The 15,451-nt window shown below is 36.0% G+C and overlaps 4 protein-coding genes across 7 annotated transcripts; 3 read left to right on the top strand and 1 right to left on the bottom strand.

Moving 5' to 3' along the window:
* The first annotated feature begins 275 nt into the window (after positions 1 to 275).
* Positions 276 to 5,131, top strand: LOC105694046 (ubiquitin carboxyl-terminal hydrolase 20). Its single transcript, XM_012414369.3, has 4 exons — positions 276 to 736; positions 832 to 3,038; positions 3,165 to 3,436; positions 3,604 to 5,131. Exons 2-4 carry the CDS (start codon positions 859 to 861, stop codon positions 3,921 to 3,923), a joined length of 2,772 nt encoding a protein of 923 aa, XP_012269792.2. The 5' UTR covers positions 276 to 736; positions 832 to 858; the 3' UTR covers positions 3,924 to 5,131.
* Positions 5,132 to 5,266: 135 nt separating this feature from the next.
* On the top strand, positions 5,267 to 9,383 carry LOC105694011 (vesicular inhibitory amino acid transporter). 2 transcript variants are annotated; one of them, XM_012414303.4, is made up of 4 exons: positions 5,267 to 5,672; positions 6,452 to 6,753; positions 6,846 to 6,975; positions 7,125 to 9,383. In XM_012414303.4, the coding sequence occupies exons 2-4, from the start codon at positions 6,476 to 6,478 to the stop codon at positions 8,307 to 8,309; spliced, it is 1,593 nt and encodes a 530-aa protein (XP_012269726.2). In that variant the 5' UTR covers positions 5,267 to 5,672; positions 6,452 to 6,475; the 3' UTR covers positions 8,310 to 9,383. The 2 variants fall into 2 exon arrangements, with proteins under 2 accessions (XP_012269726.2, XP_012269727.2); XM_012414304.4 differs by lacking the exon at positions 5,267 to 5,672 and adding an exon at positions 5,814 to 6,078.
* Positions 9,384 to 11,453: 2,070 nt separating this feature from the next.
* Positions 11,454 to 12,577, bottom strand: LOC105694023 (trafficking protein particle complex subunit 2-like protein). The gene is made up of 5 exons (XM_012414327.3): positions 12,435 to 12,577; positions 12,102 to 12,274; positions 11,876 to 11,963; positions 11,676 to 11,755; positions 11,454 to 11,592 (listed from the first exon to the last, which is right to left on the bottom strand). The coding sequence occupies exons 1-5, from the start codon at positions 12,465 to 12,467 to the stop codon at positions 11,550 to 11,552; spliced, it is 417 nt and encodes a 138-aa protein (XP_012269750.2). The 5' UTR covers positions 12,468 to 12,577; the 3' UTR covers positions 11,454 to 11,549.
* Positions 12,577 to 15,404, top strand: LOC105694019 (zinc finger CCCH-type with G patch domain-containing protein). 3 transcript variants are annotated; one of them, XM_012414321.3, is made up of 10 exons: positions 12,577 to 12,703; positions 12,782 to 13,054; positions 13,136 to 13,342; positions 13,404 to 13,484; positions 13,553 to 13,693; positions 13,813 to 13,955; positions 14,069 to 14,247; positions 14,333 to 14,602; positions 14,708 to 14,887; positions 14,997 to 15,404. In XM_012414321.3, exons 2-10 carry the CDS (start codon positions 12,914 to 12,916, stop codon positions 15,296 to 15,298), a joined length of 1,644 nt encoding a protein of 547 aa, XP_012269744.2. In that variant the 5' UTR covers positions 12,577 to 12,703; positions 12,782 to 12,913; the 3' UTR covers positions 15,299 to 15,404. The 3 variants fall into 3 exon arrangements, with proteins under 3 accessions (XP_012269744.2, XP_020706213.2, XP_012269746.2); XM_020850554.2 differs by lacking the exon at positions 12,577 to 12,703 and having other exon boundaries at positions 12,763 to 13,054; XM_012414323.3 differs by lacking the exon at positions 12,577 to 12,703 and having other exon boundaries at positions 12,763 to 13,054; positions 15,000 to 15,404.
* Positions 15,405 to 15,451: the final 47 nt, after the last annotated feature.

The following is a 15,451-nucleotide window of genomic DNA, read 5'->3' on the forward strand; positions in this document are numbered from 1 at the left end:
CAATGATCGTCAACATTGCATGTGCAAGGGGAGCGGAGGTTCATTTAACGCATCACGTCCATGTTTTAACGCCACCGCCGATACCGGAAGTCCAATCCACTGTTCAAGCCCTCAGAAGACATTAGAAGATAGTAAATAATGAGCAGTCGTTTACAAAAATCGACTAGATTAGTTTGGTTTTCGATTTCAGGGCTTCAGCAACTTTAAATTCAATTGCTAGTTCGTTCCCACATGGTTAACACCCTTGGTTAAAACGCTCAGTCAGAGGGCGTAAGCTCATAAGACTGTAGTAGGGGACAAGACTCGTTTCACTCGTTTGACTGACCGTCTTTGCGAATCTTCACTCAACGATGTTGCTGAAGAATATCATTGATATCTAGAAGCCAATTCTATCCTTGATAATCTAATTTTCAATGATAATCATATTCGTGTATCGAGTCTGAATGTTGCGAAGATTATTTATCGTCGGAATTTCCACTACATCAGTATAAAAGAGACGTCCTAATTTTTTCTTTGCTTGATAAGAATATCTCGAGATGTTTGATTAACCTGGATTATTGAAGTGATCATTATTGAACGATACGAGCGACGCAGCTGATTTGAGAAATATATGAATTTGAAAGTACAAATTGGCGCTGAACACGTCGCAGGAAATTCTGTGGCTCCCAAAGAACTACTTATCTTGAATGACAATTGTTTTCATGGTTCATCGGAAAGTTCACGATGGATTGTGCAGGTTAGAAAACGTCGAAAAATGTCAACACTTTAACGCTGTGGTGTAAATTTAAATCGAATGTGATTATAACGATATCGCGTTCCCTGTTATTTCAGCCTAGCGGATAAATAAATATAGCTTAAATGCCTCTAGTCGCAAAGAACTGTCCACACATAGCCAAACACGGGGACCTGTCAGTCCTCGAGTCATTGGTCACGCAAAAAGATAAATTCGTCAAGTGCAACGACTGTGAAAATGATGGCCCAAACTTATGGTTCTGTTTGTTTCCTGATTGCAAGTGGGTCGGCTGTTCAACAAGCCGTTTGGACCACGTTAAAATTCACAATAGAAATTTTCCTAGTCATTGCACCCACATGAATTTAACTAATGAGAGAATATGGTGCTACTCTTGCGATCATGAGGTAATCATTATTCATGTACCGTCACCACCACTTTCCCCAAGTTCGAAGGAAGCAAGGTCTAACAGCAACAAATTTTCTGGCGATGCATCTGTGAACTTGATATCTAAAATGGAAAATGCTGACATGCAACAATCGTTGATCAATAAATTTGGCAGAAGTGGAGTGAATAGAATTGACTGGGAGAAAGGAGTCTTGACCTATGAAAAATCAGGTGACTCCCCAGATAGCACAGACTCTGATGATGGTAAGGATCTCACTGGAAAACCAAAGGGATTGGTTGGCTTACAGAATATTGGTAATACCTGTTATATGAACGCTGCACTTCAAGCCTTGTCCAACGTTCCTCCTCTGACGCAGTTCTTTCTGGAATGTGGTCTGATTGTTAATTGTATATTAAAAGATCGAAAACCTGGATTAAGTTCAAGTTATATGAATTTAATTAGTGAAATGTGGAACAAAAAAACTAGGGGATATGTTGTTCCTCACAGTATTCTGTATTGGATAAGAACTGTTCATCCAATGTTCAGAGGCTATCATCAACATGACACGCAAGAATTTTTAAGGTGTTTCATGGACCAGCTGCATGAGGAATTAAAAGAGTACATAGAGGATGACAAAGATAATTTACTGAGATTGAAAGGGTTTGGAGAACACTCTTCAGACGAAGAGGATCCTGAGATTGACGGGACTGGATCCAGCCAATCAGATGCGGAATATGAAACATGTGACTCTGGGGTGAGTGAGCAAAGTTCATTGAGTGATGAAGGAGAACGAGGTACAAAAAGAAGGTACTATAGACCATCCCAGACTGACAAATTAAGAAACAAGTTTACCAATCGGAGCATGAAGAAATCATCTGTCGATGAAACCTTCTCCCAAAATCAAAGATCAACGCCAAGTTCTCCAACCAAACATCGTGCTAAAAAACCAATGAAAACTCGAAGTATTATCAGCGATATTTTTGATGGCAAACTTTTGAGCAATGTTCAGTGCCTAACTTGTGACAGGGTTTCTACTAGGGTTGAGACCTTCCAGGACCTGTCTTTGCCTATTCCTAGCAGAGATCATATTGACATGTTGCATCAAGGATCGCTTACCCCTCAAAAAGCTGGGCCTTGCTCTGACGTAGTTTACGTTACAAATCAAGCAGGCTGGGTATCTTGGTTCTGGCAATGGATGCGGTCTTGGTTCTGGGGGCCTGTTGTGAGCCTTCACGATTGTCTCTCGGCATTTTTTAGTGCAGACGAATTAAAGGGAGATAACATGTACAGCTGTGAAAAATGTAACAAATTACGTAATGGAGTTAAATTTTCTAAGGTATTAGAATTGCCAGAAATCCTTTGCGTTCATTTGAAAAGGTTTCGACACGAATTAATGTTCAGTTCAAAGATTGCTAACTATGTGTCATTTCCATTGGAAGGCTTGGATATGCGACCTTATATGCATAAAGATTGTGTTTCAAAAGTCACAACTTATGATTTAATATCAGTGATTTGCCATCATGGAACAGCAGGAGGCGGTCATTACACGTGTTATGCCTTAAACTCTGTAGTGAACCAATGGTTTGAGTTTGACGATCAATGTGTTACGCAAGTATCCCCAGAGACAGTGACTAATTGTGAAGCATATGTTTTGTTCTACAAGAAGTCTTCACCTGAGATGAGTCAGTTACGAGAAAAGACTGTTGAATTAATGGAGATTTCAGCTTTGGAGCTCTCGCATTTCAACTTCTTTGTTTCTCGGCAATGGATAAACAGGTTCAATACTTTTTCGGAACCAGGACCCATTGACAACTCTGATTTTCTCTGTGTACATGGTGGAGTAAATCCATCCAGAGCACAGTTTGTTGACAAGATCAGTATGCCAATACCGCAACATGTGTGGGAGTATCTTTATGACAAGTAGGTGTATCCCCATATCATATTTTTTTTTCTTTGTTTTTATAGTTTTTCACAAATGGATTTGATTGATAATTGGAAGTTGCTGACACATTCAAAGTGAATGATTAAGGATATGTTTGCCTATAGATTCGGAGGTGGACCAGCTTGCACTCATCTTTTTGAATGCCCAATTTGTGAAGAAAAACATGAATCGTTACAAAACCGGATGCGATATGAAATGGAAGTATTTCAACGACTGACTCATGGCGTAGATAATCGTCCAGCGATATACGCGCTAGCTATGGCCTGGTTACGCCAATGGCAGAGTTTTGTCAGAGGCAAAGAAACACAACCTCCAGGACCCATGGACAACACGTCAATTATCATCAATAAAAATGGCCAAAGTGTTTTGAAAGCTGGTAAGTTTTGTCGGAATTTTGTGTCAACAATAGTTTCAAGGTAAAATCCCTATTCTTGCAGGGATCTAATATATGCGATATTTTCAAATTTAATCAAAAAATGAATAAGATGAATTTATCATGAATTCTGTTTCTGAATTCAACATCACTTTCTAATTTTGTAACAGGTTCCGATTACGCGCAAATATCCGAAGAACTCTGGCAATTTTTCCTAAGTAGTTATGGCGGTGGCCCTGAATTGATGTTGCATCCGTGTCAACGGCCAGCATTGACGCAGCCAAACATTACTCAACATTCCACCTCTAATCCAAACTTGACTGATCAAAATTCCAAATCCAGTCGTCAAGAAAATTTAAAGACAAATAAGATTAGTACGATTAGAAGCTCAGAGGCTGTTCCACATCAAGCCAATGCGGCAGACTGTTTGATACCAGAAACCGATTCCCACCTAACATCAGGTGACGCGAGTTTAAGTTTCGAATTTTAATCGGGTTGTACGTATCTTTAGAATACATTAAGTAATCTGTTATGTTTTCAGATATATTTTTGAATTCTCATTCAGAATTGATGTACTTTCAATATTTTCAACTCTGAAACTATTACAAGCATTACCAATGATACCAAGTACACAACGTAAATAAAGAAAAAAAAAATATTTATTTATGCTATAATTTAATTTTAGGAATATTTCAATAGTTTAACGGTGTTAACTTCTGCTGCACAATGACTTGGACGTATAAATGGAAGAATATCTTGTTGTTACGCTTGGCAGTGAGCTAATTACCAAAATTTTTAATCGGTCCATGTATATCATATTACTGTTATCATTACTTTTATCATTATTGTTATATAGAGTGGTATTTCATGTTACCCCCATCAAATATTACTTCGTAGCACACGTGTCGATGGTAGTTGACAGTGTAATCATGAATTTCGTTAGATTGAAGTTTGAACTTGCAGTTTTTCCAGTTCGTGTCATTGATTTGCAACGAACTACACATTTACAAATTCATTCCTGCGGTTTGACTGACAATGAGGTTTTTCAAATGCCAAGTATGTTTAATGCACCAGATTCTTGAAGATGCGAAAGATAATCAGTGATGTATCGAGAGAAAATGTCATAACATTCAGAAACAAACTTGTGATTCACATTTGAGATCAGGTAAAACTTAAGTTCTTTACTGTCATTGTAAGAAAATGAATAACAATCGAATACAATCAATTATGATAATAATAGACAAATTGGAACATTTATGTGAAATTCACGTGATTCTAACGCAACTGCGATATACTGTTATTGTAAATTTTTTCTTTCGCGGATGTCAGCAGCGCAGTAAGATTCGACTATGTACACTTGTGACCGTTCGGTATTTTTATTTTGAAACAATTCAAAATGGTTGTTATTATTAGCAATAGTATTATAAATGAATATTGTAAGAAACAAACAAATAAATAGTGATATGGTATTTTATAAGTACATATACATAGGTACAATTGTAAATTAGGATATATATATGTATATATATATATACATGGGTATATGTATAATTATAAGTTAAATATTTCTGTCAAGTAGTGGGGTGGTATAGGGATCTCACTCTTACGAAAGAAAATCTGTAAATTTATTATTGATCATAAATAAACATTATACATCTAATGTACCATACATCAAAGAAATAAATAACTTGGTTTCAATGTCGCGAAAACCTATTCTGGGTCCGACCAATTTTCACAAATCTTGCAGGGATGGTTCGTATTTTATCGTGAAACGGCGGATAGGAATTATAAATTGCAGAAATATCGTTGAAATTTCACTACCGATCATATCCTTGACGACTCGAAGTGATTCAAATGATTTACCTCAATCTACAAGCCATATATCGTTCTACCGCGCAAGACGCCCAGCTTTCGTCTCGTATGGACCACATTGATCGAGTCGGACGCCATCAAGGGATGCTACCACTCCGATCCCAATCCCCAAACACCGACACACTACCCCCAGTCAATGCCGCGATTCAAACTTCGAGTTTAAAGACTTCTAACTCGTTATAGAAAACACCTCACCATGCGGTGTCGTTCCAGCACTTAGCTAGACATTATTTTATTTAAATAAAGTTTTTAAAAGAAGTGCCTAAGTCTTTTAGTTTACTGATAGAAATCACGTATTCCAGGCTGGAAAGTTAACGTATACCGATTAGTGCTTCAAGCTGCAATTCTTGAACGAAAATACTAATAAGTAAGTACATGATATAATTTATATTGTATGGATATACTTAAAAATCAATATCGGAATATCTTCGTACCTGAATGCACTCATGCACTTGTTCAATGTTGTTCATATCATACCCATATTATCCTTACTAAATCTGTATGTTCTCATTCTAACGTAGTGGCAGACATCGTTCGAATCTTTTATCTACATATTCAAATCTTATGGAATTCGATAACTTAGAATATTAACATAGATACAGATTCCTGTGGATACATACATATAATTATTATTTAGAAAAATCAACTACTTTTTGTAATACGCCAGATCTAAATTGCATTAAAAATTTGCGTTCTATTTTTCGCGGAGTATTGGAGTAAATGCGTCGCTGTTTCATCTAAATTTAGGCTTCAAATCAATTGGGGACCGTAAGGTAATATGTTAAATTACTGCAGTTTATATTGTTAACTGATAACTAGCGTTGCTACAGTTCTCGTTACGAAAATTTAGACGGAACCTGGATTATCTGTTGCGATATGTAACCATTGATCTTTTGAATCCCAGAATACTCGACCTACATAAATATATGAGTTTAGAAATAATGATAATTGACATTTACTTCAGTAGTTCATTATGCATATAATTATCTAGAGAACACAAATGTTACATTGCTATATTTTTTTTCTTAAATTGTACATTTTCATTAGAGTGAAAAACTGAATGTGTTACAATTAGCGACATTGAAATTTAGTGACACCCTAGAAAGTCTAGAGCTGTGATAACGCTATTTTTCCTGGAATTTCTAGGAAAAATAATACGAGCTAAAGAAAATGGCAAATTTTCGGGGATTTTACATACCTCCCATCGGTGCGGCTTTCAACGTCGCCTGGGAAACCCTGAAGGCAAAGTGGCCGGAAAATAGCCCGTGCATGGAATTGATTCGTGGCACTGGCCATGGGGGTCAACAACAAGGTCAACAAAAACAATTCGAACAATTTAACGAGGGTAATGACAACACGGAAATGACAGCAATGAACGGGGAACACCCTTATGCCGAACAAAGCAACGGGGCTGTGGCTGAAGACTCTTTCAGCTATCAGCGAAGCGGGTAAGTAATTATCTATGGAAATTAGAGAACCAAGGTCAAGTCTAGGCTTCCATGTAGCTCTCATCATTAACGCGTGTAATGCTAATTTATAGCGACAAGCCGAGAGGTGCCAGTATGAGTAGCGGTGGATTCAGCGAATACGACGATGGTGGAGAGTTTGGGGCTCCAGGAGTCAAAATCAACGAATGGCAGGCAGCTTGGAATATCACCAATGCAATCCAGGTAACAATACCATTCATATAGCCGAAGTCAAAGATAAATCTATGATTAGATGTACTATTATACATTATGCATATTTTGTACTTAAATCAATGCTTAAATTATTTCTTTACTCGTAAAACAGCGACGAATTCTTGTTCAAAAATTCACAGGGGATGTTCATCGTGAATCTACCATTTGCCGTACTTCGGGGTGGTTATTGGGCGATAGCTGCGATGATTGGAATCGCACACATTTGCTGTTATACTGGAAAAATATTGGTCGAATGTTTGTACGAGTTAGATCCCGCTACGGGACAGCGTGTCAGAGTGAGAGATTCCTATGTGGCTATTGCAAAGGAATGTTTTGGACCGATGTGGGGAGCGCGAGCTGTTAATATAGCGCAGATAATCGAACTGTTGATGACCTGCATTCTCTATGTCGTCGTATGCGGGGATTTGATGATGGGGACATTTCCCGAAGGAGCGATTGACACCAGGAGTTGGATGATGTTGATAGGGATATTTTTAATTCCCTTGGGATTCCTCAAATCCCTGCATCACGTGTCGGTCCTCAGCTTTTGGTGCACCATGGCCCACTTGTTGATAAATGCTATCATCGTGGGCTACTGCATTCTAGAGATTGGCGATTGGGGGTGGTCAAAAGTCAAATGGAGTATAGACATGAAAAACTTTCCAATTTCTCTTGGAGTGATCGTATTCAGTTACACCTCTCAAATATTTTTACCAACTTTGGAGGGGAATATGATTGACCGTTCGAAGTTTGACTGGATGATCAATTGGAGCCACATCGCGGCAGCAGCTTTCAAGTCCTTGTTCGGATGGATCTGTTTCATGACTTTCCAGACGGATACTCAACAAGTAATCACTAATAATCTTCATTCTCCGAGTTTTAAAGGACTGGTCAACTTTTGCCTCGTCATAAAAGCCGTCCTCTCTTATCCCTTGCCGTATTACGCTGCATGCGAACTTCTGGAGCGCGCTTTTTTCCGAGGAAGACCAAAGACGATATTTCCTACTATTTGGACCGTCGACCGTGAACTCAAAGTTTGGGGATTAGCATGGCGAGTCGGCGTTATAGTTGTGACGATTTTAATGGCGATTTTTATCCCTCACTTTGGGATATTAATGGGATTTATTGGATCCTTTACCGGCACCATGTTGTCTTTCATCTGGCCTTGCTACTTCCATTTGAAACTGAAGAGAAACTCTATGGAATGGGGAACGGTGGCCTACGACTGTTTCGTTATTTTTCTGGGTGTTTTATTTGGAGTTATTGGAGTGTACGATTCAGGTTCGGCTCTCATTGAAGCCTTCGAAATCGGTCTACCATTTTAATTTATTTTATGGGGTCTGTTTATCTGGACGTAGATATGCGATGTTCACGCACATAATATATAGTTACGATGTTAGATATAAAAATACAGACAGACAAAACGCGCACATATCGATAATATTCTGTATATCCAGAAGCAATGTTCTACCGGACGCATATCAGAGTCGGTTTTTCGACTCGAAATTTCATCAACGAGTAGTATACTATACTTTGCGTTTATTATTGTGTATATAATTTTGGAAATTCTGCATAATTATCTTGTTTACAGCTTCTAAGTAGATCTCACAAGATATCGTTCTCACTTATCTAGCTTCTGAACACCTAAACAGACAGTGATCGTAACAATATTATACCACACATAATCTAATGTCTTCCAATGTTAAAATTATACAAGTATTACCCATTGTTACGTAGGTTTCTGTATTTTATAACAACCATTAATACGAATCATAAGTTTTATGTAGATGTTATAACTATGAGGTTCGAGTGATCGAATGAGGCGAATAATGGGTCAGTTTAAGTGAAAAGACTGTTGGGAATCTACACGTAATGAGATGGTATTCAATGAGAATAGATTAATTATTGATTATGATAGCATATTTTAACAAAACCCACGGAGGTTTGTTTACCCACTGATTTGAATGAATACGTATATTTATAAATTATGAACAATTCAATGTCTTCCAAACGTCTAACAGACCAAAGATGGTTTTTATCTACACACTGTTTTTGACGTATTTTCCAATAATGAGACAATGAGACATGGGGCGTATAGATAAAACTGTGTTTTTATGCAACATCTACTACCTACCGTTATTGTTCCACTTGTTATTATTACGGTTTGAAAGAAAAAAATGGTATTGTCCCTTTTCTCAATGCCAATAAGTTATTATACATACATAAAGTAGGATAATATAATTGACCTAACGGTCGAACACTGACAAAAACCAAAAGAGCGTTTGTGTCTTTAAATAATATATTAATCAGTTAATAGTAAATCAAGTCTTCCAATGATGTCTTCCAGAACGACAAATAATGTTTAACAAAGAATTCTTTATTAACTATAATAATAAATTTAAAAAAAACAGAAACTTATGAACATAAGAATTAGTTAAATATCAAAATACAACCGTTCTAATTCATTAAGCTTTTTCAGTGGCAGTCTAGAATTGATGCATCTGAATAAACGGAGGACAGCGATGTAATCAGTACGTTGTATGAAAGTTCCATATGAAAATGCGATGTGACACAATACAAAATATTATAGAATATAACATTACTCAAAAGAAAAAGAATGTTTCTGGAGCATTGGTCCTCGCAGATTATTCGCCACAATTTCACGTTTCGTCACCCTGATTGCTCAATGAATTACCGATCGCTTGTATACACCGTATCATGTACGTATATGAATGTAATATAATAAGGTAATTGAAAATAATAACGATAAATAACTTGCAAAGAGTTATATTTCAAAACGCAAAAATATTATTACAAACATATGCATGTGTTAAAAATTTTCCGATTACCATGGTATTTTTGTGATTATACATTCATTATTGTTAGTATATTCTTCTTTCTCCAACGGCGATGAGTAAAAATCATGTCGTAATTTATAAATAACCGCAGGATGACGATTTATATTGGGTTTTCTATTGAATCGATTTTTTTCCATTACTCATATGTTTCGTGCTGCGTTTTGGAATTGATCTGGTCAATGTTACAGCTGAATACATATAGATAATATATATGAATATAACAAACACATGATGTAAAGGGCTTCCATATTACAAGAAAAAAAAAAAATATATATATATATATATATATGAAAATTTTATCCTGGGGAATTGAACAATTTTACCAAGTGTATGATAAAATCTACATGTAATGTATACACTGTTAGTGCATCGAACCTAATTATAAATTAAATGTATGTGCACGTTTATTTTTAAAACACTTGACAATAATGAGCGTTAATGAAAGATGCTGCTAAAAACCAATGATGTCTTTTCACAAATAGTCAATATACCTGTGCATAGGATGAGCATATCTCCGATCTGCTATCGATAGTATCATACTAATTATATTTAGAAATAATCGCGTACCTTTATGTGAAAAAATTATACAATATATCTATATGCGTATTCAGATGATTTTTTTTAGTTTGCTCCCGAAAATTAATTCTGCACTATTTTTCCGTTTATCCGGAATTATTGTGCAGGCTGAATTTGACGAGCGATCAAATCGGGAAAATTAATTGAAATTGTATACGTACGACGTATAGACACGAATTGAAATCGCTAATCAATTATTCTTAACAAGTCACTGCAAATCTGATCAACTTAACAATACGTTTGATATTTGTTGCGTCATCACCACTATTGTAAATTCGAATGTCTGTCAAGATTCGACAATTATTTCGAAGAAAGGAATACTTTCTCTCGTGAAATTACGCCTCACTCTTCAACGCGTACGTCGTTTAGAAATCAGTCATGCTCTACTAATGATCAATAAATCTTTAAAACGACGTGCAGGTCACCGTTTATTCAGTCCTGGAACATAGTTGAGATGAAGTCAATGGTAAGTCAAATAGTCTATACCTCACAGTTCAATCTAATAGTGATTATAAAATTAATAAATCACGATCTCTAACTTTGCCCGAACATTTGTAGGGCCGAGTGTATATTCTACTGCTCTGCTGTGGTCTCATTTCTGCACGGATTTTGACGGAAGAAGTAAATATTGACGAAACTACCGAAAAGAAATTCGGTAAGAGTACGAAATTACAGGAAAAATTAACAATCAGGTCGCGAGATTGTGAAAATTAGAATAACTACAGTTTAAAAATTGGTACTATGATGTTCAAAGGGATTATTTTGAATGCGTTTTTTTCTTGCATTATAGATATTCCTCGTGTAAGAATCAAGGTATTCCGAGGTCCAAATCAAGAAGAACATGGTCAGCAATATGCTTCTTGGGGATTTTGGGTTAAACAGCCCACTGCTAGATGAGATCGTTAATTCATGATTATTTGTTACTACAGTGAAATACACTGGAAAAATGTGTGGCAATTTTTTCTTCTCTAGGTTACCATATCCAATCATTTCAAATCAATATGACTATGGTAGCATAGATGGTGACAAATAGAATTTCAATAATTAGGTTTAATTTGAATTAGTTTAATTACAATAATTACAGTTAAATTGAATTTCTTAATATATAAAACCAGTATAGCATTCTGGTGGTTAAGCGATGCCCATAATTTCCATCACAGCTGCATCAAAGCCTCTGAAAGATTGTCAAGATTGTGGTAATTATTGACTTCAAAAGCAGTTACAATCAATCTTTAACTGCTAGAGCCTCAAACTCACTTAGATTCAATTCGATTAGCTGGTACATAAAAAGGATTGCACACTGCATTTGCATATGCAGAGTGTAACTTCCTGAACATCTGTCAAGAAAAATAAAAATCATTTTCAGGTAACATGAAAGTTATACGCAGCTGTTGTTTTGTTATGATTTGAAAAAGTAGGATCAATCATACAACTCAATCTTGAATGAGATTCTATACCGTTCGCACTTCGTTGTCTCGTAAGGATGCATTAGTAGATTGTAGTACGACAATGAATTTGATTTTTGTGTTTGTGGCATAACCAAATCTAAAAAATAACATTGATTATTGCAAGCGATAATAACAGGTGCGTTTGGCAGCAAAAACATAATATTCTTGAGGAAATTATTTGTGGATGGTATGGTCACTGATCTCTTGGATCAAAAAATTATTTTATAAAAATTACATTTTGTATTCTTCCGTTGAGAATAACAATCCTAAAAATAATTCTCTCACATCCGCTGCCATCTTATTTCTCGTATTCAATTTTTCTTCTATTATATCAAGTGAAGTGTGGACTTTATATTGTAATTGTATCTCTGAATTTTCGTCGGTGCAGCGAATGTACTTTGGAGAGTTCTGTTGAAATAAGAAATTAGTACAGGCAGTTTTTCATAAGTTATCATCAATACTATTGGAATACTTTACTGAACATTTTTTCCAGTACATGGTATTTGTTAATCCTTAATGGATTATAACAATGGATTTTGACAGTTCTAACCTACGACAATCTACTCACATCTTTCCCGATGACAGCAACGCATATAGCCATTTTAATTGTATGCGTTGACTATATTAGTGTACGATTTTGATCAATAAATGTTTCAAAATCATAGAATTTTCAATAAAAAAATTCCCGCATTTCATCTCAGACCCATATTATCTCGAGCAATGAATTCCACTAAAAACTCTACCACCCTATACTCTTTGCTCACACGAATAGCAACCGCACAAGTTCAGTTAGTATAGAGATCTGTGGTAGAGACCCTTTACTGATCTTGCTATTAAGTATGTATTTGTATGCACCTGTTTTAGAGTAATTTTTTAAATCATACTCATTAGTTAATTCTGAAATATCATCGGTAGGTATTATGTATGTGCGTCTATATCAACTAGAGAAAGAACAGCTGTCGCGCTAGTCCCCAAAAACTATTGACACTGAGTTCTCAACATTTTCTCAAGGACCATACGTGAAATGGTGTCAGAATAGTGGAGTGGATGGTGATAATCTCTGATGGTGAGAACTGTCAGAACTTATTTGCAAAAGCAAAGCACAAAGTTCTTTCGTTGACTATTGGTTTTTCAAACATGACAGACATTGATAGCCTGACAGTGGCGATTGAACAATACGAGAATCAGGTGTGGATAATAATTTTGGCAAGAGAATCCAAGACCATAACCTTAGTCTGTTTTCTATAATTTCAGTTATTATATTTATAGTTAGCCCAGGTTCAAATAGCTCTGTCAATCGCAACGAGCGGTCCAGATAAGGAAAATCTTTTAAGTCTTCGCTCTGACATACAAGAGCTTATTAATTTGACTAGGGAGAATTTGAATAGCCTGAAAGAAACAAGCACTACTGATAACAAGTCCCAAGATACAGATGAGGCCGATGACCCATTGGCCGAGGAATATGCCTTATTCAAAGTAAGTTTATTACATTGTTAATGTAGAATATAAAAATAACAAACAAGTGCAATGATTTCAGACAGTATTGGGAGAAACCTTGGACAAATCGGATTACGCACAACAGAATGAAAGCACCACTGGTATCTCAGCTGATATTGATGTCAGTAAGATCTTATTTAATAAAAGTATAGCAATGATACAATTATACGGTTGAAGTCACTATTATAGGAAGATCTGAAAGCTCTCAAGGGTATGAAATGCCGAGCACCTCATGGAAGTGGCTGGGGTGGTATTAGCCACCATAATGCCATGGTGTGTTCAACTCATGCCATTGATGAGGCACAAATTACAAGTATGAATGACATCAAGGTGAGACTTCCATATTACCACTGATTATTTCAACTCATTGTCCTTTACTTACTTTGTAGTATTGATGGACATAAGGGTTAATATGTTTTGGTGGCTAATTTCTATGTATCAATAATTAGGTGAGAGTAATGTTCACTAATCCAACACATAAAGAAATGCTTCCCTGTCCGTATTTTCTGGATGGCAATTGTAAGTTTTCTGATGATCAATGTCATTATTCACATGGAGAAATAGTCTCTTTGTCTAGTCTACAAGAGTACAGGTAAATTATATTTCCACGTTTCCATATGATCACACAAAAACAGTAATCGTATGATGGCAATAGTGATTGAAATGTGATATACTTAATATATCTATGCTTACATACGTTTTTAGCGAGCCAGACTTTGCAACCATAAAAATGGGTAGTAGAGTTCTAGCAAAGCAGAAAAATCAAATATGGCACAGGGCTGTTGTGTTAAAAGTTCCCGAAATCAAACAAGATGATTATCGCGTAAAATTCGAATCCAGTGGAACTATTTTGGAACTGAGTCTGCATGATTTGTTGCCATTAAGTGAGTTAAACTTTTGTATCGAGGAAATAATTCTCTGAATGATGGTAAGCACACCCTGTAAAATATGGTATGCCTCATTGTGTAGGTGATGCGGACTTGAACATGTCAAATTCTTCGGATGATAGTGATTCTGAGAATGATGCTGAAGAATTTAATAAAGATGAATTGGTTCAACAATCGCTGCTCATGACGAATGGGAACGAGGCGTTAGGTAGTTGGGAACGATACACACGTGGCATAGGTAGCAAATTGATGGCTAGCATGGGTTATGTAACTGGTACTGGCCTGGGAAAAAGGGCTGATGGTCGGGTTGAACCAGTACAGGCAACTGTTCTACCACCTGGTAAATCATTGGGTAAGGGAAATCCTTGATTAGCATAAGTATGTGTGATGTGTGTATATAAAAATATAACTAGCTAACTTCAAATGATTTATACGTTATTTTGGATATCTCTTTTAGATCACTGTATGGAGTTACGTGAAAATGCAAATGGTGACAAGGATTTGTTCTCAGTTGAACGAAGGCTTAAAAGACAGCAACAGAGAATGGATCAGTTACGAGAGAAACAGTATCAGAAGGAAATACGCAACGAGCGTAGTAATGTTTTCAATTTTATCAACTCTACTCTCGGTGATAAAGGTGAGCACACAAAATCATTATGAAAGGATACCTGAAAACAGCATTTTCCAATCACTTTCATACTAATATATTATTGTAACAAATAACAAATACTAACATTTACTTACAGCAGCTCAAGATGATTTGAAAGCTTGTAGCTCGGTGGACAAATCAAATTTGAAGACTGAAACAAGTCAAAAATTGAATGTTGCAAGCCTTCAAATCGGCGAGAATATTCGGAAAATTGAAAAAGATGCTTCTAAGTTACAAGACTCTCTTAGAAGGCATGTGAAAGGAACTTTACCCTATAACAACATAGTATTACAATATAATCAAAAACAAAAAGAACTCGGGGATTTACGGATAGCAGAAAAAAAAATCGTAGCAGAGCAAGACCACCGGAGGAGTAAAGCAAAGCTCACTATATTTTAATAGAGTGAACAACTCATAGAACATTTATCTATTTATCTTGACTAAATTGTAAATTTGATTTAGTAAAAAAACATGATTTTAATAAATAAACTTACAGTTATTGATATTCGCGTCTCATGTATAATACAAATATATTATAAGAATCATCATGCG

Source organism: Athalia rosae, chromosome 2 (genome assembly GCF_917208135.1).
Source record: "Athalia rosae chromosome 2, iyAthRosa1.1, whole genome shotgun sequence".
Classification (NCBI taxonomy): Eukaryota; Metazoa; Arthropoda; class Insecta; order Hymenoptera; family Athaliidae; genus Athalia; species Athalia rosae.

Excerpts from the sequence above, each read along its gene's own strand:
- LOC105694019 (XM_012414321.3), top strand. The coding sequence starts at position 12,914 with ATGGTGATAATCTCTGATGGTGAGAACTGTCAGAACTTATTTGCAAAA. Across the intron at positions 13,694-13,812 it reads CAAGTATGAATGACATCAAG|GTGAGAGTAATGTTCACTAA; the intron begins GTGAGACTTCCA and ends ATCAATAATTAG. Across the intron at positions 13,956-14,068 it reads TCTAGTCTACAAGAGTACAG|CGAGCCAGACTTTGCAACCA; the intron begins GTAAATTATATT and ends ATACGTTTTTAG.
- LOC105694046 (XM_012414369.3), top strand. The coding sequence starts at position 859 with ATGCCTCTAGTCGCAAAGAACTGTCCACACATAGCCAAACACGGGGAC. Across the intron at positions 3,039-3,164 it reads TGGGAGTATCTTTATGACAA|ATTCGGAGGTGGACCAGCTT; the intron begins GTAGGTGTATCC and ends GTTTGCCTATAG. Across the intron at positions 3,437-3,603 it reads CCAAAGTGTTTTGAAAGCTG|GTTCCGATTACGCGCAAATA; the intron begins GTAAGTTTTGTC and ends ATTTTGTAACAG.
- LOC105694011 (XM_012414303.4), top strand. The coding sequence starts at position 6,476 with ATGGCAAATTTTCGGGGATTTTACATACCTCCCATCGGTGCGGCTTTC. Across the intron at positions 6,754-6,845 it reads TTCAGCTATCAGCGAAGCGG|CGACAAGCCGAGAGGTGCCA; the intron begins GTAAGTAATTAT and ends GCTAATTTATAG. Across the intron at positions 6,976-7,124 it reads ATATCACCAATGCAATCCAG|GGGATGTTCATCGTGAATCT; the intron begins GTAACAATACCA and ends AAAAATTCACAG.
- LOC105694023 (XM_012414327.3), bottom strand. The coding sequence starts at position 12,467 with ATGGCTATATGCGTTGCTGTCATCGGGAAAGAT. Across the intron at positions 12,275-12,434 it reads TTGCTGTCATCGGGAAAGAT|AACTCTCCAAAGTACATTCG; the intron begins GTGAGTAGATTG and ends TTATTTCAACAG. Across the intron at positions 11,756-11,875 it reads GAGACAACGAAGTGCGAACG|ATGTTCAGGAAGTTACACTC; the intron begins GTATAGAATCTC and ends TTTTCTTGACAG.